The following is a 27,992-nucleotide window of genomic DNA, read 5'->3' on the forward strand; positions in this document are numbered from 1 at the left end:
GTGCGAGGATTGTCAGCATACACTTTGCCTTTTAGTGTGCCCCATACATAAAAAGCACCCAATGTTAAGTCTGGGGACCTCGGGTACCAGGGGCCTCTACTGGTTAAGTCTGTCTTCAGGGAACACGTTGGTGATGTGGGCCATCCTTTGGTTAGACGCATGAGCGGTTGCTCCATTTTGTTTGAATACTACACAAAGCATCTCTCCATCCGTTAATTGTGCGTAGAAAGAGTCAAAGATCTCTAGATGTGTCATTATTTAAGATGTAATTGAAAAATATAGGACCAATAATAGGGATGCCGGACGATGGACACCAAACGCCTATCTTCTCTCAGTGGAGGGGTTCTTCATGCAGAATATAAGAGTTGTCCTGCGACCAGTATCTGCAATTCTGGGAGTTTACATAACCTGACAAAGGAAACAAGACGTCATCTGACATGAAGTACAGAAAGAGGTCCAAGCAACCATTAGCAATTGATGTTAACAGTAGGTTACAATAGTGAAATCTTTTTCCTGATCCTCAAATTTCAACTCTCACACCACACTCACACGATAGGCTTTTAGTTTAATATATTTTTGTATACGAGGTATACCAACATGCTGCAGTAGCCTTCTAACCGACATGTGGGGACCTCTCGTAATGTCCATGCGAATTCTTAGTTTAAGAGGTGCTCTTTGTCGGTCGCCTATTCCTCTGCACATTCTGAACAGATCCTACAGCCCTCCATTTCTTGTACAGATCTTGAATAGTGCTGGCTGTAGGGAGTTTCCTACCAGGATACGTCGCTTGAAATATTTCCTTTCATTCCTTGATGGAGCCTGTCTTTATTTAACACTACGCAATAGCAATTTGCTGTTCTAATACAAACTGCCCCTTTACTGTAACAACAATACGAGCTTCTCACAACATCTGACGCACGAACACACGGCTGCACTCAAAATTGCGATAAAATGCAGTGTAGCCACCTTTCGAGACAGTGTTGCCACTTCACAAGCAATTTGACTAGAGATGATTAACCAGTATGTGAGGCATACCGGTTTTATGTGGGACACCCTGTACAAATCGAATCCTAGATTCAGTTCACTGTTTCTAGCCGGCCGGTGTGGCCGAGCGGTTCTAGGCACTTCAATCTGGAACCACGCGACCGCTACGGTCGCAGGTTCGAATACTGCCTCGAGCATGGATGTGTGTGATGTCCTTAGGTTACTTAGGTTTAAGTAGTTCTAAGTTCTAGGGGACATGACCTCAGATGTTAAGTCCCATAGTGATCAGAGCCATATGAAACATTTTCACTGTTTCTGTTTACATTCTTGTATATTGGTTTCAACTGTGCAACGATCTAGTCTTTACGTACGAACAGTTGTGTCGAAATACGGTTTAAAATGTCGGCGTTACTTTTACAAGCCCGAGTGTAACTCTAGCGAAAACAGGCCATTAGTGCGCCGTGTAGACCACGGGCCGCACGGCTCAGGCCGTCACCGGAAGCTGTTTGTGGCGGCCTGCGGGTTCGGCGAGCGGTGGGCGGCGGCCGGTAAGGCGAGAGGGCCCGAGATAAGCCCGTGGCGGGCCGCGGCCAGCACGTCCCCGCCGCGACCACTCCTCGGGGACGGAGGGATCAGCAGCGCGGGGGCGGCGCCTCCGGAGTCCACGGCGCCGCCGGGTCACGTCTCTGCGCCACGACCGAGGCGTCGCGAGTAGCTACTCCTTAACGTACCTGCTTCTCCAATGGACCGCGACCAAGTCGTAATTTGACCCAGCTGCATCCTGAGACACCAACAGTAAACATAAGCTTCGTTATTGAACATACACTACTGACCATTAAAATTGCTACACCACGAAAGTGACGTGCTACAGACGCGAAATTTAACCGACAAGAAGAAGGTGCTGTGATATGTAAATGATTAGCTTTTCAGAGCATTCACACAAGGTTGGCGCCGGTGGCGACACCTACAACGTGCTGACATACACAAACAGCAGTTGACCGGCGTTGCCTGGTGAAACGTTGTTGTGATGCGTCGTGTAAGGAGGAGAAATGCGTACCATCACGTTTCCGGCTTTGATAAAGGTCGGATTATAGCCTATCGCGATTGCGGTTTATCGTATCGCGACATTGCTGCTCGCGTTCGTCGAGATCCAATGACTGTTAGCAGAATAGGGAATCGGTGGGTTCGGGAGGGTAATACGGAACGCCGTGCTGGATCCCAACGGCCTCGTATCACTAGCAGTCGAGATGACAGGCATCTTATCCGCATGGCTGTAACGGATCGTGCAGCCACGTCTCGATCCCTGAGTCAACAGATGGGGACGTTTGCAAGACAACAAACATCTGCACGAACAGTTCGACGACGTTTGCAGCAGCATGGACTATCACCTCGGAGACCGTGGCTGTGGTTACCTTTGACGCTGCAACACAGACAGGAGCGCCTGCGATGGTGTTCTCGACGACGAACCTGGGTGCACGAATGGCAAAACGTCATTTTTTCGGATGAATCCAGGTTCTGTTTACAGCATCATGATTGTCGCATCCGTGTTTACCGACATCGCGGTGAACGCACATTAGAAGCGTGTATTCGTCATCGCCATACTGGCGTATCACTCGGCGTGATGGTATGGGGTGCAATTGGTTACACGTGTCGGTCACCTCTTGTTCATTGACTGTACTTTGAACAGTGGACGTTACGTTTCAGATGTGTTACGACCCGTGGCTCTACCCTTCATTCGATCCCTGTGAAACCCTTCATTTCAGCAGGATAATGCACGACCGCATTTTGCAGGTCGTGTACGGGCCCTTCTGGATACAGAAAATGTTCGACTGCTGCCCTGGCCAGAACATTCTCCAGATCTCTTACCAATTGAAAACGTCTGGTCAATGGTGGCCGAGCAACTGGCTCGTCACAATACTCCAGTCACTACTCTTGATGAACTGTGGTATCGCGTTGAAGCTGCATGGGCAGCTGTACCCGTACACGCCATCCAAGCTCTGTTTGACTCAATGCCTAGGCGTATCAAGGCCGTTATTACGGCCAGAGGTGGTTGTTCTGGGTACGATTTCTCAGGATCTATGCACCCAAATTGCGTGAAAATGTAATCACATGTCAGTTCTAGTATAATATATTTGTCCAATGAATACCCGTTTATCATCTGCATTTCTCCTTGGTGTAGCAATTTTAATGGCCAGCAGTGTACTTCAGCAACTAGAAAACAGCGCAGGTGACAGGCGTATAGAAGAAGGGAGAAAGAAAGGACCCGCAAAATTACTGACCAATATCGCTAACGTTGGTTTGCTGCAGAGTTGTTGAGCATATTCTGACGTCGAACATTATAAATTTCCTTTGGACAGATAAACTCGTGTCGACAGATCAGATGTTCGTTCTTCCCGCGCGCTATGCGAGATTGGAATAACAGAGAATTGTGAACGTGGTTCAATGAACCCCGTTCCAGGCACTTAAATGTGATTTGCAGAGTATCCAAGTAGATGTAGATGTAGATGTAGTTAGAAAGCATCGCTCGTGCGAAACTCACCTTATCCATTTCCCACACAATATCCTGATAACAATGGTGGCAAAATACAAATGGCTCTGAGCACTATGGGACTTAACATCTATGGTCATCAGTCCCCTAGAACTTAGAACTACTGAAACCTAACTAACCTAAAGACATCACACAACACCCAGCCATCACGAGGCAGAGAAAATCCCTGACCCCGGCGGGAATCGAACCCGGGAACCCGGGCGTGGGAAGCGAGAACGCTACCGCACGACCACGAGATGCGGGCGATAACAATGGATCAACGGCAACAAGTAGATTCGATATTGCGAGATTTCGGGAAATCGTTTGATACGGTGCTCCACTGCAGACTGTTAACGAAGGTACGAGCAAACGAAGCATGTACTTAGATACATGAATTGCTCAAAGACTTCTTAAGCAATAGAACCCAATACATGGTCCTGTATGGCAAGTTTTCGTGACAACAACAGTAGCACTGTGCCGTAAGGGTGTTGCGGATGACAACCAAAGAGGTCCTGCTTTGAAATGAAATGGCACCCTAGATTACCACTCCTGGTTGTCGGGCCGTATGGCGGGTGAAACTAAGGATGGTATCCCGCCGCTATATGGGGCGTCTCCAGACACGTCTTCGGCCTGGAATCTCATTGACTGGAGTAGAACTGTCTTCATTGACGAGTCCTGCTTCGAACTGAGCCCGGATGACTAGCGAAGACGTGTCTCGAAACGGCCCGGACAGCAGTGGTGCCGGCCGCGGTGGTCTCGCGGTTCTAGGCGCGCAGTCCGGAACCGTGCGACTGCTACGGTCGCAGGTTCGAATCCTGCCTCGGGCATGGATGTGTGTGCTGTCCATAGGTTAGTTAGGTTTAAGTAGTTCTAAGTTCTAGGCGACTGATGACCACAGCAGTTGAGTCCCATAGTGCTCAGAGCCATTTGAACCATTTGAACAGCAGTGGGTTACCAAGCAGATCGTCGTCATTACACAGCTCGACAGCCAGGGTCTGGGGTGTCGTTTCATTTCATAGCAGGACCTCTTTGGTTGTCATCTACGACCCCCTTACAGTACAGAGGCACGGCGACGACATTCTACGTCTCGTTTTGTTGTCCTTCATGGCGAGCCATCCTGGCATTGCATTTCAGCAATAAATGCCCGCCTGCACATGGCGAGACTTTCTGCTGATGGTCTTCGTGGTTGCCAAAATATCCCTTGATCAGCAAGCTCACTGGATCTCTCACCAATTGAGAACGTTTGGAGCATTATGGGCAGGACCTTCCAACAATCTCCGGATTTTGACGATCTAACGCGCCAGTTGAACAGAAGCTAGATAACAGGAATGAAAAATCCGAACAGAAATGAATTCTGCACATCATCCAACTCCCTGAGGATTAAATAGCAGAAACAGCATATTCCTTTGCCACACCCAATGAGTTCTAACCACATACTGGCAAAAGGCACAATGGTCTGGGTCATACCCGCTCTCCATCACGTAATGAACATAATGCCCTACAAGCCCCATAACTGTATTGTTCTTCGTACTAGGAAAGAAGGCTGAATCGGGATGCAGGAGTATCTCATCGGAGACTACCGCTTCTGTCGTCGTGGCAAGAAAAGCCAATTAACGGTAGAGCCAACTGCAATGTCTGTGTCCGCAGGCGACCAACCTACGATGTAACATATCCATTTCACGGCAACGACTGCATCGGTCTGTTTCGCTAAGGCTAATGCGAAAAAGTCGAACATTGGTGGGAACATGATTTCGATTTGGAAACGTCCAGCAACATAACAGCATTATTACAGAGAGATGCGACTGGGAAAGAATATCAACCCCTAAATAAGTAACATCAATCAAAAATTTTCGGCTGTGCCTTAATTTGATATTTATCCTACCAACATCTAATGGAGGAGTTGAGCTCGTAGGTCGGAGACAGGCAAAAATGAAGCTGTAAGTTACTGGGGGACGCGAAGACACCTTAAAAGCGGAAGCCTCGGTCCGAACATCAGGGATGCCCAAATATCAGGGAGGCCCAAACCTCCAATCAGCCGGGTTCTGGCCATAACCTGAGCTACGGAGGCGGACACCACGCAGTACGCCGGCCCAAAATATGAGGGATCCATCTCCCTGCTGAACCTGTGGGGCTGAAAGCATGGGACGGGCACTGGCATCTGGCCACCTCCACAGTATTATATGACGATCTTCAGGCAACAGACACGTCCTGTATTCGTCGGCGAAGACAACTCAGTGTCACCGATTCGGGTTCTATGCCTGGTGTTTCCTTGTCCACCTTCTTCGCGCGTCACGATAATAGGAGGGTTGTACTATTTTGTTCCCTATGGACGAGTAGAGGGCAAAGTAATCGTGCGAACTCAGTTGCGTATTGTCTGTGTCGACACGGCCCTTGCAGTCGCCTCCAAATTGGCAGCGCGCGATTCTGTTAAATGCTTTTCGGGATACGTACATGTTATGAGGTGCTGTCTCGATCTCGTGCAGCCAATACGAGGCAGGTCTTCAATGTTTTTTGTCACACCATGGCCCAGAAGTCGAGTGTTGTAATGAAGTCGCTACCGTTCACGCCAATTGGGAGAGCGATAACCCGCGCTCACAAACTACACGCGGTCTTTGACTGGAACGGCGTTTGAGTAACGTTGACGGAATGGCCACTGAACACAGGCCGAGCTACCCAGTTCACGTTTGGAGACAAAATGCACTCTGCTCAACTGCACTGAGAATGCATCACACATTAGTAATTGCCGGCCGGAGTGGCCGAGCGGTTAAAGGCGCTACAGTCTGGAATCGCACGACCGCTACGGTCGCAGGTTCGAATCCTGCCTCGGGCATGGATGTGTGTGATGTCCTTAGGTTAGTTAGGTTTAAGTAGTTCTAAGTTCTAGGGGACTAATGACCACAGCAGTTGAGTCCCATAGTGCTCAGAGCCATTTGAACCATTTGAACCATTAGCAATTTTCTGTATTCAAAATGAGAAAGGAGTTTGCAATGAAAGAAAATTCCACAAACTGTGCAAGTCATAAGGTTGGTGCGAAACATTTTTAAACATGAAAGTACCTGACACATTGAAACTGAGTGCCGCACCAGAGTTCGAACCTGGGACCCTTTCCCTTTTGCAGACAGGTGCTCTACTGACCCAGCTATTCAAGCACTGCATACGATCCGCCCTTATAGCTTTACTTCCAGCAGTACCTCATCTCCTACCTTCCAAACTTCACAAAATCGCCTGTATACCTTGCGGGTCTACGCTTCTGGAAGAAACGGTATTACGGAGCCACGGGTTAGCCATAGCCTACGTGACTGTTTCCAGAATGAATTTTCGCTCTGTGGCGGAGTGTACTGTGATGCCAGGTTGCGGATCGCGCTTGGATAGCTCAGTCGGCGAAACGCTTGCCCGCGATAGGTAAAAGGTCCTAGGTTCCAGGCCCCGTCTCTCATACACTTTTAGTCTGCCAGAAATTTTCAAATCGGCATACACTCCGTTACAGTGCGAGAATTCATTCTGGAAACTATCTCCTATGCTATGTTTAACCTGTATCCGCAATATCCTTTATTCCAGAGAGTGCTATCCCCGCAAGTCACGCAGGAGAACTTCCCTAGAGTTTGGAAGCTAGGAGTCGAGGTTATGTTGGAAGTAAAGCTGTGACGGCGGGTCACGCTTGGATAGCTCAGACGGTAGAGCACTTGGCCGCAAAAGGCAAACGGTCCCTCGTTAGAGCTATGCGCTGATATAACGGTTTTAATCTGCCAGGCAGTTTCAAATCAGCGCACAATCCGTTGCAGACTGAAAATTCATTCCGGAATTTTTAGACAGTTTAGTATATAAAATTTTTAAAAATAGGTGATAAATTGCATCAGTTTTCAATGTTGCCGCGCCGTTATTTTCTTACAAAATAGAAACGCATCTCAAAAGCTCCATTACGGAAATTTTTATTAGATGCTTTAATTGTTTTAATACTTGGTACCAGTGATAACTGCAATTCATAGCATAATTCGCATTTTTGTATATGAATTGTTTTTTTTTCTAGTGTAAGAATTTGTGTTTTTGATGTTCCACAGTTATAAACAAAACTGAGTGTAATAACATCGTTAGCAAAATGGAACGAGATATTTTGATTAGATTACCTCCGCCGAGCGGAATCCTACTTCAGGCATCCGGATTCATTCATCCCGTAGGGCCAGTGCCGGAAAAGTTCCTCTGAAAAGTCACGGGCGGCTTCATTCTCTATCCTGGACCTATCCGAACCTGCATTCCATCTCCAAGGGCCGGTTCGTCGACGGGAGGTCTTTAACAGTGGATCAACACGTCGCGTTAGGCCGTCCTCAACTGCTGATCAGGAACAAGTTAGCGCAAATCCCCAATCGTGCTCATCCTGGACTTTTATAGAAGCGGGTAAATTGAAGGTATGGGTTGTTGTATTGGTCTTTCTTAAGCGATGGTTGCATATTCGAGTAATCAAAGTTCCAACAGGTATTTCGGAAACTGGAGGTCTAAATCTTAACGCCACGCAGGCACCTGCAGGAGCTCGAGAAAACTATGGAAACACTGCAAAAAATGCATGGTTGAACATAGATGCAAATTCTAGTCATACCTATATTTGAATATGAACGGTACCTGTGCAGCGTCCTCAATACGTTGCAAGTGCCAGTCGTGTTCAGAACAGTGTTCTGTGCAATCGTGAGAGCGTTCTGTCGGAGCTTAGTGAATTCGAACGCAGGCCAATATTGTTGGTGGTCGTATAGTGAGGGCTTCCGTAACCAAGGGAGCTAAAGTGTTTGGTGTTTCAAGAGGTACCGCGTCGAAGATTTATACCGTGTGCAGGGAAATGTGGGGAACACGGACGGAAGGGTGTGTTGAGTGATCGTGATGGACGGTTACTGAAGACCATTGTGACGAAAAATGAGAGGATGACAGCTGAAAAAGTCACTGCAGAATTGGACATCGCACTCGCGAGCCTCATTAGTACCAAAACAACACTAAAGGAGTTCTACAAGCTTCGAATTGCTGGGCGAGCTGGAATTTGAAAACCACTCCTCACTGATGCAAACGCCCGTAACATGAAAGCGCGGTGCCAAAGCCATAAAACCTCAACTATGGAGCAATGGAAGAACGTCATTTGGCAGAGCGAGTCTTGTTTCGCACTCTTTCCAACATGTGGTCGAGTCTACGTCCCAAGAGTGAAATATGGCAGCGATTCGATGATGGTATGGGCAGCCACATCGAAGTAACCCATGGGCCCATGGCTACTCTGCAAGATCACGTTACCGCAAAAGATTAAGTGAACATTTTGGCTGATCAGGTCCATCCCGTGGTACAGTGTTTCTTCCTCACTTGTCATGGTGTTCTCTAAGACGACAGGGCCCCTGTCTGTTCACACAGCTCGCATCGTGCAGGACTGCTTTTGTGACCACGAAGACGTATCGTCGCATCTCTCCTCGCCACCACTCACTAGGTCTCAGTATTATTAAGCCTTTGTGGTCTACTTTGGAAAGACGGGTGCGTGACTGCTATCGACCTCCATCGTCGTTATCTGAATTCACTACTATTTCGTAGGAAGAATGGTATAAGATTCCCTTGAACACCGTACATGCCCTGAATGTATCCGTTACGAGATGACTGGAAGCTGTTTTGAATGCCAACAGGTTTCCTACACCGTATTAGACATGATAATGTGTTCCAGAATGAGATTTTCACTCTACAGTGGAGTGTGCGCTGATATGAAACTTCCTGGCAGATTAAAACTCTGTGCCCGACCGAGACTCGAAGTCGGGACCTTTGCCTTTCGCGGGCAAGTGCTCTACCAACTGAGTTAGCCAAGCACGACTCACCACCCGTCCTTACAGATTTCATATCAGCGCACACTCCGCTGCAGAATGAAAATCTCATTCTGGAAACATCCCCCAGGCTGTGGCTAAGCCATGTCTCCGCAATATCCTTTCTTCCAGGAGTGCTAGTTCTGCAAGGTGTGCAGGAAAGCTTATGTGAAGTAACAGACTTCTGTTCCCCTCTGTTGTAGGTGTGCTGATACCTGTTTCAGTCGTAATGAATGATGGAGCGCTAAATGCTGTGAGATCGTATTTGTGCAGTGAAATGTGTGCTATGTAAACGTGGAACGGAAAACAGTGAAGTCTGACGTAAAAACTGCTCCTTCTTGCGCGAAGATCTCCATCATCTGACGTTGCCTATCTTAAGTTCGATAAAAATAAAGTCTGAGTCCCTGCTCAATCATTCCACAAATCCAGCTTGTGGATTTCGTCTATGTCATATGATGATTTTTAATAGCTGCAGTCAATTCCAGGTTTCTCGTGCCAAAGATCACGTGTACCATTAGGTTTTTCTAAGTACGTGTCACAAATATTGACAAATGTCTTCATAGCCAATATTTATTTCGTAAGCAACTGACAAAAGAAGACCACAGTAGAAATTGACATTTTCAAGTGTAAACACTGCTGCCAACCTATATTTCGATGTCAGTCTCAGAAATCAAAGAATTTGGAGAAACCACCTCAACACAAATTCACTCCGCAGTGATGATAACTGTCTGTCTAAAATCTACCTAAAAACATCCCCCTTCCCACCAGTTTCAGGGATGTGAGGTCACAAAATGAAGTATAAACATGTATTTTTTTAAATAGAAATAAGTTGCCTGAAGACTATCACTCTTTTAATTTATGTTAGTATTAAGTTAAAGAGGTTAACTGTAGGATATTAAATTTATTTGAATGTATATCAATGTGGTAGCAACCATACTTGAGTACACTATTATTTGTACAAACCTGTTTGCCATCTTCGGAAAAATAAATAACTGAAATTTTTAATAAATTTAAAATTATTGCATATTTGTATGTTAAACATTTCGTCTTAAAGGAATTTTGTTGATGATTCTAAAACTAGTTTTAGAGTTTGTGGGTCTGTAATATTTCCGAAAATATGGGGATTAATATTATGATTTATACGAGTATTTTAGTAATATTACTTCAGCAGATGCGTCTGAGTTGCAGCAAGACACCAGCGATTGTATTGAACTAAGAAACTTCCTGGCAGATTAAAACTCTGTGCCGGACTGAGACTCGAACTCGGGACCTTTGCCTTTCGCGAGCAAGTGCTCTACCAACTGAGCTACCCAAGCACGACTCACCACCCGTCCTCACAGCTTTTATATCAGCGCACACTCCGCTGCAGAGTGAAAATCTCATTCTGGAAACATCCCCCAGGCTGTCGCTAAGCCATGTCTCCGCAATATCCTTTCTTCCAGGAGTGCTAGTTCTGCAAGGTGTGCAGGAGAGCTTATGTGAAGTTTGGAAGGTGGGAGACGAGGTACTGGCGGATTTAAGCTATGAGTACGGGTCGTGAGTCGTGCTTGGGTAGCTCAGTTGGTAGAGCACTTGCCCGCGAAAGGCAAAGGTCCCGAGTTCGAGTCTCGGTCTGGCACACAGTTTTAATCTGCCAGGAAGTTTCATGATAATATGTTGTGTTTTTTTCATATTTTTGTCCGACGCTGTGTATCATTAGCGCTGGGTCACCAATTTATCTGAGCAAAGTTGGGAGAGGTAATGGGTGAAGGTCGTGGTAAGGACATTCGTCTGATTTGATTCTGTAAACTCGTGAAAAACCTAAACTGGAATAACCGGATGCGTTTTTGAAATCAATACCTTCCATTGCACCACTTTGCACGTTGATATTTAGTAACTTGCGTGTCCTCTAGCACACCTCTCTCATTGTATGTGACCAGCTGGACTTCCGGTGCATAACCGCGTGACCATTTTTACTGCGCAATATTTATGTCTGGCGTTGAGTAATGCCTCAGTTTGGAAGTATGACCATTTAGGAACAGTTTGTATCTCGCCTGTTAGACGCCTAGTATAACCGCGCCGTGTTTCGCAGAGCTTAAGATCGTTTTGTACGTTGCTGCTATTACTAGCAGAGACTCGACGCTGTTCTCGGCCTTTTTACGTTTCCCTGTATTCCAGGCGCACCCGCAGTGCACACTATCACGCAAAAGCACTCTTTATCCTCAGTCGATGAAACCCTGGCAACATACGGAGACAACACGGCGCGGCCATTTAGGCTGCCACTACGTTTCAGTCGCTCATGTGACTGGCCAGATGACGTCAGGAGCCACTGTAAATTCCAGTGACGTAGGTGGATCGAAAGCTAGGTCGACTATCTCGTCGGCTGCGATGCGAAGGCAGAGTGGAGAGAGATATAAGAGTCTGCAATGAGTCCTGCTTGATGCGAATGTACTTGTTTCCAGTAAACCGTAGAGCATTTCTGGGTCACAAATAGACGTAATGCCAGCTTTCACGTGGCTTCTTCATTTCTCAGAACGTGGTTCGCTCTCTGTTTCCTTTGCTATCACTGGTGATACTGTCATTACGTTGTCATTTCACCTTAGAATTGCTAGAAATATTTTACGTTTTTCCTTCATATATTTGGCTGCAATTTAGCTGTGTTTTAAACAAGTATTGCGACAGCGTTGCCAAGTTACTAACGGTTATGATCAAATGCGTCACAAGACCCAGCGCCAGACATTTATGTCATTCAATTATTAGATCCGCAGTTCTTCAGTACTTACCAACAATCTCAGTTACTGAACTTTGTACAGATTAAGTGGTTATTGTCATCAGCTTTTCTCCTACTCAAACCCATCATGTAATAGCGTGGATTAGATCTGCCTTAATGAGGTAATCTTTGCGCTTCGTAATTTTTTCACACACATTTCTGCTGTGCAGATGTTGTGGGACAATATCCCTTCCTTTATTTTATATTGCTTTCGGTTAACACTATTTAGCCTTTACATACACAGTATATGTGAGACAAAATTACGTTATAACGACCCATAATGTAAGAGACGTAATTACTGTAGCTTATTAAATAGTGTATAATTACAGCAAAATGGAATACAGTCGGATCTCAGTATTACAAGCATTGATTCATATTCCAAAAATATCTCTCGTACAGTTACTTTCTTTTCGACTAAGAAGTTATATATATATATATATATATATATATATATATATATATATATATATATATATATATATATATATTATAAAGCAGTGTCTCCAGACTGCAACATTTCAAAGATAGAGGCAGCTAGGTGGGTATGAGAATGGAAGCAATGACGAAAGTAAAAGAAAGGTTCAGGAGTGGGATTAAAATTGGGGGGGGGGGGGGGTTAAAGGATGTCAGTGATAAGTAGTACAAATGAGTTTATTGACATATTTGGCATCAAAATTGGAGACCACGAAGTAGACGAAATGAAGGAACTGTGTTACCTTGAAAGCAAAATAACGCATGATGGGGATATAGATATGAGACTATCACAGGCAAAGAATGTATTAATCGTTGTTGTTGTTGTTATTGTGGTCTTCAGTCCAGAGACTGGTTTGATGCAGCTTTCCATGCTACTCTATCCTGTGCAAGCTTCTTCATCTCCCAGTACCTACTGCAACCTACATCCTTCTGAATCTGTTTAGTGTATTCATCTCTTGCTCTCCCTCTACGATTTTTACCCTCCACGCTGCCCTCCAATACTAAATTGGTGATCCCTTGGTGCCTCAGAATATGTCCTACCAACCCATCCATTCTTCTAGTCAAGTTGTGCCACAAATTTCTCTTCTCCCCAATTCTATTCAATACCTCCTCATTAGTTATGTGATCTACCCATCTAATCTTCAACATTCTTCTGCTGCACCACATTTCGAAAGCTTCTATTCTCTTCTTGTCTAAACCATTTATCGTCCACGTTTCACTTCCATACATGGCTACACTCCATACAAATACTTTGAGAAACGACTTCCTGACACTTAAATCTATAATCGATGTTAACAAATTTCTCTTCTTCAGAAACGCTTTCCTTGCCATTGCTAGTCTACATTTTATATCCTCTCTACTTCGACCATCATCAGTTATTTTGCTCCCCAAATAGCAAAACTCATTTACTACTTTAAGCATCTCATTTCCTAATCTAATTCCCGCAGCATCACCCGATTTAATTCGACTACATTCCATTATCCTCGTTTTACTTTTGTTGATGTTCATCTTATATCCTCCTTCCAAGACACTGTCCATTCCGTTCAGCTGCTCTTCCAGGTCCTTTGCTGTCTCTGACAGAATTACAATGTCATCGGCGAACCTCAAAGTTTTTATTTCTTCTCCATGGATTTTAATTCCTACTCCGAATTTTTCTTTTGTTACCTTTACTGCCATTAATCGTTCAAATATGTTAATTTCTATAATGTGCAGGCTTAAATTTGAGGAAGATATTTGTGAGAGTTGACGCCCAGAGCACAGCAGAGTATGGAAGTGAAGTACAGGCTGTAGGAAAATCGTAAGAGGCTCCAAGCGTTTGAGATGGGGTGCTACCTGAGGATGCCGATAAGGAGAGGAGTTTCTCTGCAGACTCGGCGAGGAAAGACAGAAGGGATGAGATGATAGGATATGCACTCAGTCATCTGGGATTAACTTCCATGGTACTAGAACGCTCTGAGGGTTCCATACAAACTTAATTATGCATATAGACAATCCATCCATTCGGGGAACCGAGAATCTCGACGATTTTTGTCTGTTATCGACATTGATATAGACGAGGTGTCGGTCACGGGAATTCCATGCCTTTCGAGAAAGGTTTAGTTTTAAGTTTGAAGTCGAACAACAAACTTGTACTGTGAAACCTTGATTCTCGCCAAAGTTCATGATTTTTAGCTCAACGGGAAGTAAGCTATAGGTTTTGATGAGTGAGTTTGCGAGTCTCAAAATATGTGACATAAACGACCGTGTCTTTTGATTAAATTGACTTAGAAGTGTAACTGTTTTACACCGCCAGGAGAACATTGAACTTAGTGTATAACATAAATATCAACTTGACACGTCTGCCCGTTCCTCAGATAAAGGCATCTCAACAGTAGGACAGATAGACAGACGGGCGGCTGGACAACGAAGTGATCCTGTAAGAGCTGCCTTTTTACCGACTGAGGCACGGAAGCCTAAAAACAGTAGGGCAAGACAGAGATTGCAATGTGTCCAACAAAGATTTGAGGACATTGGGTGTAAAAGCTACTCTTAGATGAAGATATTTGCACACAGGTGAGGTCATAGGGGATCACATCAAACCAGTTTGAAGACTGATGACATAAGACAGAAAAGTTGATATTTCAGACGAATCATATTCCTTTTAATGTGCCATTCGATTTATTTATGAAAAGTAAAATGGGGTTTATAGCAGTCGAAATGTACTGCATGCACCACATCACGATCGTTTTGTAAATATGTTTCAACCAGCCACACACACATGCTATGTGGCCAGCATTCACACGTAATGGATGTTGATGTATGACACATGTGGATAATTTGAAAGTGGACTGAAAAGGCCCTAAACTAGTCATCAGTTCATAAAGACAAACTTAAGTGCAAGTTTGACGGTTTAATAAAGACAAACTTAAGCGCAAGTTTGACGGTTTTTACAGTTTAGTTGATTACTTTTGTTATTGAACATGAACGGCATGAGCGATGGAGTTCTCAAAAGAGAACGTAAAGTTGCAAACAGAAGGATATAGGTATCATACGTGTTTGTGGGGTCCAAGAGATCCACAGTGCAAAATGACAGCCATTCTTGGTCAAAAACTGCTGAAGCACTCGAAGCTCCCGCATTACGATAAACTCGTTACTGGTTTCTGTCACGAGGAAACAGAGTGCAGAGGTACAAATTCTTGCATTTATTTTCATTAAAAAGGAACAGCACAATAAACATCAATGAAAGTAAACAAAAACTATATATCTATTGTGCTGAATAAGGCAGAATTGAGTATTTTCGAAGGACATGATAATTCTTCGTGGCTTACGTTGAAGGTAGCTGTAATTACATCGCTGATGTATCACTGTTATTTTATGAGCCTTTGATGCAGTAATCCAATAAATGAAAACCGTTGATTCCATCGATTAAACTATCTCCCCTCCAACAAGCTATACATAAAATTTTATCAAGTAGCCTGTGTGATAGGTAATATGTGTATTTTACACTCTATTAATCGTACTTTATCGATCTTATTTTCCTTATGTGTGCTTTGATAAACAAAAGTTCCTTTAATGCTTCACATATGATATGCAGACATCAGGAACAATCTAATACATAGCAGTTAATGAAATGTGATTCAATAACTAACGTAACAGTATACATTTGCGTAAAACCAGAAGGCAATTGCAGGCCTTATTTCATTTTATACTGCCCGTCGGTAATTAGTGGCATGCTTTTAAATTTCCTGCACAATTGCATTGAGAAGACAGCGGAAAGCGTCAATCGACATATACTATCTAGTCAAAAGTATCCGGACAGCTATTTTGTGGACATTAATACGCAGTACATAATGTTGTAAAATGTGTTCTTATCCTTCTGGATATAGAGTTTTATTAGGCGCAATAAGAGGGCCACTACCTCATGACAAAAAAAAAAAAAAAAAAAAAAAAAACATACCGTAATACCACCTCCTTCGTACTCCATTGTTGTCACAATACACGATAGCAGGTAACTTTGTTTACAGTTTCTCAATAAAGTCTAAAATCTGGACCTTATCATGCTCGTGACTGCATTTACTAATCGCTTCCTCTGCTAGCCTGTCCGCCAGTTCGTAAGCCCGAAAGCCGCAGTAGCGTTTTACCCAAATAAACGTTAATGTCGACATTGTTCTGTTGTATGTTTACCTGCTGCATTATCCTGAACGCTCGGAACGGAACGGCAGACAACGTCGCCGTCGAATGATGGTTTATTCACGCTACACGTAATGGCAAACGTAATTTCGCTTAGTCCAGTCTCAAACGGCGGAAGTGTCTTTACGAGACACAATCCGTGATACAAAGTCGAAATATAGAGTTAGAATTAAGGGATTGGCAACGATAAACCTTGTTAATGCGAAAAGTTAACTTCGCAACTGCTTTTCTTCGTAAATTTTGTATCATAAACTGCTGAAAAATGGAATAAAAGGAAAAGTGTCGTTCAAACATTTCAAAAACGCGGACATTTATCTATTAAAGAACCGTACAGGGTGTAAAAAATATGTACGGCACAAATTGCAGGACACATTTATCACACGCAGATGAAGAAATTATATTATGTCAACATGTGTCTGGAAACACTTTGTTTTCATGTTACAACTCATTTTCTCCAACTCATAAACCATGGCAAACACGCAAGAACAGAACGCAAGAATCACGGGGAACATGCGCTCTTGGTGACGCCAGTCATCAACAAAGATTTTCTGTCAATGTTTGGGCGGCATTGTTGGTAACTTTAGGAGGGTCGCACTTTCTTTCACCCAGGCCCAACGGACAAACTTAGCATCATTTCGTAAAGAATGTTCTATCTGATGTCTGAGCAATGTGCCTTTAGCTGTGGGACGAAAGATGTACTTCATGCACGATGGAGCACCTTCTCAATGTTGAGTTAATGTCCGTCGGCTTCTAAATAACAGATCCGGTGACGGATAGGTAGAGATGGACCAATTGTCTGGCGTCTACGCTCCCCAGACCTAAATCCTCTGGACTTTTATTTGTGAAAGAATTTGAAAGCTCTTGTGTATGGAACCCCAGTACAAGAGTCTTTGGGTCCGTGTTAAGGAAGGCTGCGAAATCATACGCAGTACCCCAGGGATACATCAGCGCAACCGAGATTCGCTACGACGGCGGGCTAATGAATGTATCAGTGCCCACGGAAAGCACATTGAACATCTCCTGTGAGAAAAACTTGCATGTAGCAGGATGGTGCGTTCTGTTCGTGTGTGCTTCCCATGATTTGAGTTGGAGAAAGTGAGCTGTAAAACGGAAAGTGTTTCCAGACCCATTTTCGTATAACATAATCTCTTCCTCTACTTGTGAGGTATGTGTCCTGCAATTTGTGCCGTAAATTTTGATACACCCCGTATACATACAAACACATCAAACAATAAGGTAATACAAAGAGTCTGTTTTGTTTACGTACTGAGTTTCGTTTCTTTCTAAGTATCAAATAACGTCAAAGATAACTGTATTTCTCCCCTGCAAAAGAGGTGTCTTACTTAAAGAAAAGGTGGTTGTTGTTGTTGTTGTTGTTGTCTTCAGTCCTGAGACTGGTTTGATGCAGCTCTCCATGCTACCCTATCCTGTGCAAGCTTCTTCATCTCCCAGTACTTACTGCAACCTACATCCTTCTGAATCTGTTTAGTGTATTCATCTCTTGGTCTCCCTCTACGATTTTTACCCTCCAAGCTGCCCTCCAATGCTAAATTTGTGATCCCTTGATGTCTCAGAACATGTCCTACCAACCGATCCCTTCTTCTTGTCAAGTTGTGCCACAAACTCCTCTTCTCCCCAATTCTATTCAATACCTCCTCATTAGTTATGTGATCTACCCATCTAATCTTCAGCTTTCGTCTGTAGCACCACATTTCGAAAACTTCTATTCTCTTCTTGTCTACACTACTTATCGTCGATGTTTCACTTCCATACATGGCTACACTCCATACAAATACTTTCAGGAAGGACTTCCTAACACTTAAATCTATACTCGATGTTAACAAATTTCTCTTCTTCAGAAACGCTTTCCTTGCCATTGCCAGTCTACATTTTATATCCTCTCTACTTCGACCATCATCAGTTATTTTGCTCTCCAAATAGCAAAACTCCTTTACTACTTTAAGTGTTTCATTTCCTAATCTAATTCCCTCAGCATCACCCGACTTAATTCGGCTACATTCCATTATCCTCGTTTTGCTTTTCTTGATGTTCATCTTATATCCTCCTTTCAAGACACTGTCCATTCTGTTCAACTGCTCTTCCAAGTCCTTTGCTGTCTCTGACAGAATTACAATGTCATCGGCGAACCTCAGCGTCTTTATTTCTTCTCCATGGACTTTAATACCTACTCCGAATTTTTCTTTTGTTTCCTTTACTGCTTGCTCAATATACATAACTGTCATCTGGTTTCTGTACAAATTGTAAATAGTCTTTCGCTCCCTTTATTTTACCCCTGCCACCTTTAGAATTTGAAAGAGAGTATTCCAGTCAACATTGTCAAAAGCTTTCTCTAAGTCTACAAATGCTAGAAATGTACGTTTGCCTTTCCTTAATCTATTTTCTAAGATAAGTCGTAGGGTCAGTATTGCCTCACGTGTTCCAACATTTCTGCGGAATCCAAACTGATCTTCGCCGAGGTGGCTTCTACCAGTTTTTCCATTCGTCTGTAAAGAATTCGTGTTAGTATTTTGCGGCTGTGACTTATTAAACTGATAGTTCGGAAATTTTCACATCTGTCAACACCTGCTTTCTTTGGGATTGGAATAATTATATTCTTCTTGAAGTCTGAGGCTATTTCCCCTGTCTCATACATCTTGCTCACCAGATGGTAGAGTTTTGTCAGGACTAGCTCTCCCAAGGCCGTCAGTAGTTCCAATGGAATGTTGTCTACACCCGGGGCCTTGTTTCGACTCAGGTCTTTCAGTGCTCCGTCAAACTCTTCACGCAGTATCGTATCTCCCATTTCATCTTCATCTACATCCTCTTCCATTTCCACAATATTGTCCTCAAATACATCGCCCTTGTATAGACCCTCTATATACTCCTTCCACCTTTCTGCTTTCCCTTTGCTTAGAACTGGGTTTCCATCTGAACTCTTGATATTCATACAAGTGGTTCTCTTTTCTCCAAAGGTCTCTTTAATTTTCCTGTAGGCAGTATCTATCTGACCCCTAGTGAGATAAGCCTCTAAATCCTTACATTTGTCCTCTAGCCATCCCTGCTTAGCCATTTTGCACTTCCGGTCGATCTCATTTTTGAGACGTGTAGGCTCGTTCTCCGTTCAGCATATTGTAAAACCTAAATAACCGTCAGCTTGCAGATAGCCGGCCTCTTTTGTGGGAGAAAGCTCAATGGAAGATAGATCCAAGTCGTGACAGAGCATTTGCATTGTGTCTTGAAAACAAGGCAAATTAATAAAACAAAGACTGAGAAAAAACAAAGCCACGAAATGCAGTGTTACAACAGGCGAAAATAGGTTATCTTCCGATGTTGGCAGGCGACGACACAGTTGCCCCCAGCATCGTTAACATCAAAACATTCTCCGTGGAAATCTTGGCTCTGATGTCGTGCTCCGTTTCGTTGACGGTGTGTGGAATGCCGCCTTTTCAAATGCATTGTGGAATGTTTCGACGGTCCGTTACGTCAAGTGTGAAACGACCTTATTTCAGCAACATGCACTCAGTTACGTGTTTGCACTAACAGGATAGAGAGGCGGAGGAAGCCCCAGGCGCCTTGTGTAAGCTCGCCTGTCTGACAGCCTGTGCACCTAGGTAGGCACTGCAGGTAACCAATGGCAAGTAGCGCAGCTTTACCGCTGCTCGGCGATCGATCATCGGTGTCCTCGTCACAGGCTTATGTCGGAAACCGTACGGTATCAACACTAGCAGGATGTATGGCACAATACAGGCAGCCAAGTTAGGCAGTTAAATAAGAAAGCAAACAGAGAAAGTGAGGGAAAAAGACTGTAAACATGAAATGTGCAATGACAGGGAAGAATTGAGTGCGTAGAATACTCCGCAACTGACATCGGAAAGGCCGGCCGGAGTGGCTGAGCGGTTCTAGGCGCTATAGTCAGGAACCGCGCGACCTCTGACGTCGCAGGTTCGAATCCTGCCTCGGGCATGGATGTGTGTGATGTCCTTAGGTTAGTTAGGCTTAAGTATTTCTAAGTTCTAGGGGACTGATGACCTCAGAAGTTAAGTTCCATAGTGCTCAGAGCCATTTGAACCATTTTTTTGACATCGGAAATAGGTGTGTACAAAGACATTTGTTGCAGTGCGAACGCAACCTCAACACCGAAACTTTCCCACAGACTTGCGACAGACCGAGATTCGACGGTGGACGTTTGTCCTTCGCGGATTGTGCTTTTAGACGGAAGTCCCCGCAGACGTCCCTGAGGGGTGCTTAGGTAGAACCCTGCCCGCTATAGGCAAATGTCTGGCTTCGAGCTCCAGTTTTACACACAATTTTACTGTATTTTGTGTGGCTCAATGAGTTTTGGTACACCTGCCTAATATCGTGTAGGGCCCACGCGAGCACGCAGAAGTGCCGCAACACGACGTGGCATGGACTCCACTATTGTCTGATATAGTTCCGCTTGGAATTGACACTATGAATACTGCAGGGCTGTCCATAAATCCGTAAGAGTACAAGGGGATGGAAATCTCTTCTGAACAGCACGTTGCAAGGCGTCCCAGATATGCTCAATAATGTTCATGTCTCCGGCGTTTGGTGGCCAGCGGAAGTGTTTAAACTCAGAAGAGTGTTCCTGGAATCATTCTGTAGCAATTCTGGACGTGTGGGGTGTCGCATTGTTCTGCTGGAATTGCCCAAGTCGGTCATGAATGGATGCAGGTGATCAGACAGGATGCTTACGTACGTGTCACCAATCAGAGTCGTATATAGACGTATCAGGGGTCCCATATCACTTTAACTGCACACGGCCCACACCATTACAGAGCCTCTAACAGCTTGAACAGTCCTCTGCTGACATGCGGGGTCCATGGATTGATAAGGTTGTCTCCATAAAAGAAAATGAAAAATGATAGGGCACATAACGAGACACAACCGGTTCCAAAAAAAATGGTTCAAATGGCTCTGAGCACTATGGGACTTAACATCTGTGGTCATCAGTCCCCTAGAACTTAGAACTACTTAAACCTAACTAACCTAAGGACATCACACACATCCATGCCCGAGGCAGGATTCGAACCTGCGACCGTAGCAGTCGCGCGGTTCCGAACTGAGCGCCTAGAACCGCTAGACCACCGCGGCCGGCCAACCGGTTCCTAAAGAATGTACTTGAAGGAAAAGTTTTAGGGAAAAAACCAAGAGGCAGGCAAAGAGCAACGTATTTTAATAACATCAAAGAAGATATGGGGATAAAACCGTATGAAGAATTGAAGAGGATGACAATGGAGAGAGGGACGTGGCTAAATCGACAAGGCGTAGGCTTTAGTTTATATTGACGATGTTCCATACCCATACATGTCCATCCGCTCGATACAATTTGAAATGAGACTCGTCCGACTAGGCAACATGTTTTCAGTCAACAGTCCAATGTCGGTGTTGACGGACCCAGGCGAAGCGTAAAGCTTTGTGTCGCGCAGTCATCAAGAGTACGCGAGTGGGGTTCTCAGTTCCGAAAGCCCATATCGATGATGTTTCGTTGAATGGTTCGCGCGCTGACACTTACTGATGGCCCAGCATTGAAATCTGCAGCAATTTGCGGAAGGCTTGCGCTTCTGTCACGTTCAACGGTTCTCGTCGTTGGTCCCGTTCTTGCAGGATCATTTTCCAGCTGAAGCGATATTGGAGATTTGATGTTTTACCGGATTCCTGATATTCACGGTACACTTATGAAAAAGACTTACGGGAAAATCCCCACTTCATCGCTACATCGGAGATGCTGTGTCCCATCACTAGTGCGCCGACTGTAACACCACGTTCAGACTCACTTAAACCTTGATAACCTGCAATTGTAGCAGCAGTACCCGATCTAAAAACTGCACCAGACACTTGTTTTATATAGGCGTTTCATACCGCAGCGTCGTATTCTGCCTGTTTATATATCTCTGTATTTGAATACGCATGCCTATACCTGTTTCTTTGGCGCGTCAGTGTATTTGAGGCGATTACAACGGCTTGCGTATGTCATGTTACGCAGCCTTCTCGTGTCTGACCTTGACGCGTGCGTGTGGAGTATAACGACACGTTCTGTGTCTCGACGAAAGCTGAGCGAGAGGGTGACATCCGGAGCCGACAGACAGCGGTCGCCGCTCGCTCGCCACCGGCCGACGACCTCAGTCGACAGCGGCCACAGCCTGGAGCGCTCCTTCTGTCTCATCCTTGGCGCTGCAGTGGCATCCCGAAAAGAATCATTCACGGCCCCGGCTCTTAGCGATAAATTACGCGACACGGTGCTCTGAAGGTTAACTAGGGAAACGTTAACCGGCGAACCAGAACTACACTACTGGCCATTAAAATTGCTACTCCAAGAAGAAATGCAGATGATAAACGGGTAGTCATTGGACAAATATATTATACTAGAACTGACATGAGATTACATTTTCACGCAATTTGGGTGCGTAGATCCTGAGAAATCAGTACCCAGAACAACCAACTCTGGCCGTAATAACAGCGCTGATACGCTTGGGCATTGAGTCAAACAGAGCTTGGATGGCGTGTACAGGTACAGCTCCATATGCAGCTTCAATACGATACCACAGTTCATCAAGAGTACTGACTGGCGTATTGTGACGAGCCATTTGCTAGGCCACCATTGACCAGACGTTTTCAATTTGCTGAGGGATATAGAGAATTTGCTGACCAGGGCAGCAGTCGAACATTTTCTGTATCCAGAAAGGCCCGTACAGGACCTGCAACATGCGGTCGTGCATTATACTGCTAAAATGTAGGCTTTCGCAGGGATCGAATGAAGGGTAGAGCCACGGGTCGTAACACATCTGAAATGTAACGTCCACTGTTCAAAGTACCGTCAATGTGAACAAGAGGTGACCGAGACGTGTAACCAATGGCACCCCATACCATCACGCCGGGTGATACGCTAGTATGGCGATGACGAATACACGCTTCCAATGTGCGTTCACCGCGATGTCGCCAAACACGGATGCGACCATCATGATGCTGTAAACAGAACCTGGATTCATCCGAAAAAATAACGTTTTGCCATTCGTGCACCCAGGTTCGTCGTTGAGTACACCATCGCAGGTGCTCCTGTCTGTGATGCAGCGTCAAGGGTAACCGCAGCCATGGTCTCCGAGCTGATAGTCCATGCTGCTGCAAACGTCGTGGAACTGTTCGTGCAGATGGTTGTTGTCTTGCAAACGTCCCCATCTGTTGACTCAGGGTTCGAGACGTGGCTGCACGATCCGTTACAGCCATGCGGACAAGATGCCTGTCATCTCGACTGCTAGTGATACGAGGCCATTGGGATCTAGCACGGCGTTCCGTATTACGCTCCTGTACCCACCGGTTCCATATTCTGCTAACAGTCATTGGATCTCGCGAGCAGCAATGTCGCGATACGATAAACAGAGACATCACAACAACGTTTCACCAGGCAACGCCGATCAACTGCTGTTTGTGTATGAGAAATCGTTTGGAAACTTTTCTCGTGTCAGCACGTTGTAGGTGTCGCCACCAGCGCCATCCTGGTGTGAATGCTCTGAAAAGCTAATCATTTGCGTATCACAGCATCTTCTTCTTGTTCGTTAAATTTCGGGTCTGTAGCACGTCTTCGTGGTGTAGCAATTTTAATGGCCAGAAGTGTAATTATTGACAGTACTACATTTCATAAAACTAGATTAACAATTTTCGCCGCCAACTTCTTGCCCCAGGAGACAGGTTTGAACTTGTCATTATTCCGAAATCAACAATTCATTCTGAAACTTCCTGGCAGACTGCGCCAGTACCTCGTCTCCTACCTTCCAAACTTCACAGAAGTTCTGCTGGACGAGGTACTGGCAAAACTGAAACTATGAGGCCGGGTCGTTAGTCATGCTTGAGTAGCTCAGATGGTAGAGCCCTTGTCCGCAAAAGCCAAAGGTTCCGAGTCGAGGCTTGGTCCGCCACACAGTTTTAATCTGCCAGGAAGTTTCAAACCAGCACACACTCAGCTGCAGAGTGAAAATCTCATTCAACAATTCATACTCCTTACCGGTATGCTTCGGATCTTCATCAGAGTTGTAGTTACCACTTTATGCTCAATAGTTCGACGAATTGCTGGAGTTGTGCTGTTGTAATTTTGTCGGGTGTCTCTCCTAAGCTCGTGGTCTTGCGGTAGCGTTCTCGCTTCCCGCGCACGGGGTCCCGGGTTCGATTCCCTCACCCGCCGTCAGGGATTTTCCTTGCCTCGAGATGACTGGGTGTTGCTGTGTCGTCTCACACAAACTTCACTGTGCTGTCAATGGCTCCCAGCTTCCAATTCTTGGAAAACTTACCACAAACAGAATTAAATACACCAATCATAGCACATGGCATAAAACAAGTACTCCACAAGAAGTGCAACACTTTTCCTACTTACTGCTGTGTTACCTGTCGACACCTCTAAGAATGCCCCGTCTCGTTTCTAGTCACGCTTGTAACCCCTCCACTATCCTTAAATAAGGAAAACTTCTAAAATCCTACTTTCCCTCAAACTGCATAAACCCCATTACTGATATGTCCTCCTACTGCCCCATCTGCCTCACCTCAGCTTTAGCAGAATATTCAAATCTATCCTCTCCCAGCGCATCCATCAACACCTCAACCAGTACTACCCCTTTCCCATTAACAAGTGTGGCTTCCATCCCAGTTTTTCCTCTGATATCCAGCTGCTGCACCTCACCCATCTGCTACCTTAACAGCTCAGCTCCCGCCAATCTGCTGTCTTCGTCTGCCTCGACCTCGAGGAATTGTACGACTGTGGCTGGCATTCTGGTCTTCTCTTTAAACTCCAGACATATGTACTTCCAATTAACTTTGTCCATCTTAATGCATCCTTTCTGTCTAATCGCCATCCTTTGTCACTGTTAACAATACCAATTCCCGTACCTTCTATCACATTGGACAAGTGCCCCAAGGCTTCATCCACTCTCCTCACCTTCACCTCATCTACAATGCTGATGTACCCAAATCACCTCCGTCACTCCACATCCTTCGGTATGCCGATGACACCGCTTTCCTCGCTCTCTTCCCTACACTCCAGAAATCCCAACAATCTCTCTAAATCTACCTCTGATCTGACCCATTCTCTCATATTCAAATGTTGCATGGATCTTCACCTTACCAAAATTCTATATGTCCCTTCAATCTCTCATACGCCATCAATTTCGTCTCGCTTTCCACATCCATATGGATCCTCTATATCTTGCCAAATTCCCAACCCTCTCCACCCACATGGGACACCTCCACATCTTCTATGCTATCTACAAACTAGATACCAAAAATAGACCAATGTCTCTCCTATTATCGCCAGCCCTGGTATGCTGCTATGCCTTTTCTTCACATCTACCCCACTCCACTTGAGGGCTTGTCTCTCCTTTTTCTTCTCTAAGCATCCTCATCCCTTTTCTCTTGATACCACTATCCTATCCACACAAAATGGTTCAAATGGCGCTGAGCACTATGCCACTTAACTTCTGAGGTCATCAGTCCCCTAGAACTTAGAACTAATTAAACCTAACGAACCTAAGGACATCACACACATCCATGCCCGACGCAGGATTCGAACCTGCGACCGTAGTGGTCGCTCGGTTCCAGACTGAAGCGCCTAGAACCGCACGGCCACTCCGGCCGGCTGACGCGCTACAGACGCGAAATTTAACCGACAGGAAAAAGCTGCTTTGATATGCAAATGATTAGCTTTTCAGAGGATTCACACAAGGTTGGCGCCGGTGGCGACACCTACAACGTGCTGACATGAGGAAAGTTTCCAACCGATTTCTCGTACACAAACAGCAGTTGACCGGCATTGCCTGGTGAAACGTTGTTGTGATGCCTCGTCTAAGGAGGAGAAATGCGTACCATCACGTTTCCGACTTTGATAAAGAGCGGATTGTAGCCTATCGCGATTGCGGGTTATCGTATTGCGACATTGCTGCTCGCGTTGGTCGAGATCCAACGAATGTTAGCAGAATATGGAACCGGTGGGTTCAGGAGGGTAATACGAAACGCCGTGCTGGATCGCAACGGCCTCGTATCACTAGCAGTCGAGATGAAAGGCATCTTATCCGCATGGCTGTAACGGATCGTGCAGCCACGTCTCGATCCCTGAGTCAACAGATGGGGACGTTTGCAAGACAACAACTATCTGCACGAACAGTTCCTCGACGTTTGCAGCAGCATGGACTATCAGCTCGGAAACCATGGCTGCGAATACCCTTGACGCTGCATCACAGACAGGAGCGCCTGCGATGGTGTACTCAACACCAACCTGGGTGCACGAATGGTAAAACGTCATTTTTTTGTATGAATCCAGGTCCTGTTTACAGCATCACGATGGTCGCATCCGTGTTTGGCGACATCGCGGTGAACGCACATTGGAAGCGTTATTCGTCGTCGCGATACTGGCGTATCACCCGGGATGATGGTATGGGGTGCCATTGGCTACACGTCTCGGTCACCTCTTGTTCACATTGACGGCACTTTGAACAGTGGACGTTACATTTCAGATGTGTTACGACCCGTGGCTCTACCCTTCATTCGATCCCTGCAAAATCCCACATTTCAGCAGCATAATGCACCACCGCATGTTGCAGGTCCTGTACGGGCCTTTCTGGATACAGAAAATGTTCGACTGCTGCCCTGGCCAGCACATTCTCCAGATCTCTCACCAAGTGAAAATGTCTCGTCAATGGTGGCCGAGCAACTGGCTCGTCACAATATGCCAGTCACTACTCTTGACGAACTGTGGTATCGTGTTGAAGCTGCATGGGCAGCTGTACCTGTACACGCTATCCAAGCTCTGTTTGACTCGATGCCCAGGCGTATCAAGGCCGTCATTACGGCCAGAGGTGGTTGTTCTGGGTACTGATTTCTCAGGATCTATGCACCCAAATTGCGTGAAAATGTAATCACATGTGAGTTCTAGTATAATATATTTGTCCAATGAATACCCATTTATCATCTGCATTTCTTCTTGGTGTAGCAATTTTAACGGCCAGTAGCGTATCACGAGTGGTCTTCCGAATCGTCTAACGCCAGCTCATAGGATTCCGTATCTTTGAGTGGCCCTCTCTCTTCCCGCAGGTCGGCCGAGAGCTGGGGGCAGGCGGGCGCCTGGTGACGCGCGTGGACCCGCGCGGCCGCCGCGAGCTGTGGTGGGTGTCGGCGGCGCCGCCGGCCTCTCCGGCGCCGACGCCGACGCCGAAGCGCGACGCGTCCCCCGGTCTCAGCGGCGAGCTGCGCAGCCTGCTCAGCTTCCGGCGCGCGCGCCGCCTCGCGCAGCAGCAGCAGCAGCAGTTGGCGCGCAGGCGCGTCGTGGCCGCGGCGGACGCGCGCGACCGCCGCCAGTGGCCGGCCGTGCTGCTGACGTTCGAGCGCGGTGTCTCGCCCGAGCCCGGCTGCGGCCCGCCGTCGCCGCACGCGCTGCTCGCCGCCAGGAAGGCGCGCCTCGAGGTCGCCGCCGTCTGACCACACACGTCAACTACTACTACTCTCTCTCTCGTATCACATTACACGGCCACATTTTGTGGCTCCTCCGGTGGTTGCTTGGGTCTGTATTATTCGAATGAAACGTTTCAAAAATGTACTGAACTCTGGTCAGTGCAAGTTTATCACAAAAGTAAATATTGCAAAAAGGTATCGTGCATACAGAATTTGGTCCTCCAATACAAACTGCCAACAAGTATTTTGCAAAGATATCCGTGAAAGACTCGAGACAAGGGTGAATCGATTAAGATCGGGCATCGCAGACATTATGACAACGCTCCAC

The 27,992-nt window shown here is 45.7% G+C and overlaps 1 protein-coding gene across 1 annotated transcript in view; it reads left to right on the forward strand.

Annotated features, from left to right (window-relative positions):
• The window catches only part of LOC126263256 (ESX-1 secretion-associated protein EspI-like), a 63,225-nt gene extending 35,534 nt beyond the window's left edge, over window positions 1-27,691 (forward strand). The window contains exon 4 of the mRNA XM_049960341.1: window positions 27,308-27,691. Coding sequence (XP_049816298.1) covers window positions 27,308-27,691 — 384 coding nt within the window. The remainder of the gene's footprint in view (window positions 1-27,307) is intronic.
• The last annotated feature ends 301 nt before the right edge of the window (window positions 27,692-27,992 follow it).

The sequence above is a fragment of the Schistocerca nitens genome, chromosome 6 (genome assembly GCF_023898315.1).
Source record: "Schistocerca nitens isolate TAMUIC-IGC-003100 chromosome 6, iqSchNite1.1, whole genome shotgun sequence".
In the NCBI taxonomy this organism is placed as follows: Eukaryota; Metazoa; Arthropoda; class Insecta; order Orthoptera; family Acrididae; genus Schistocerca; species Schistocerca nitens.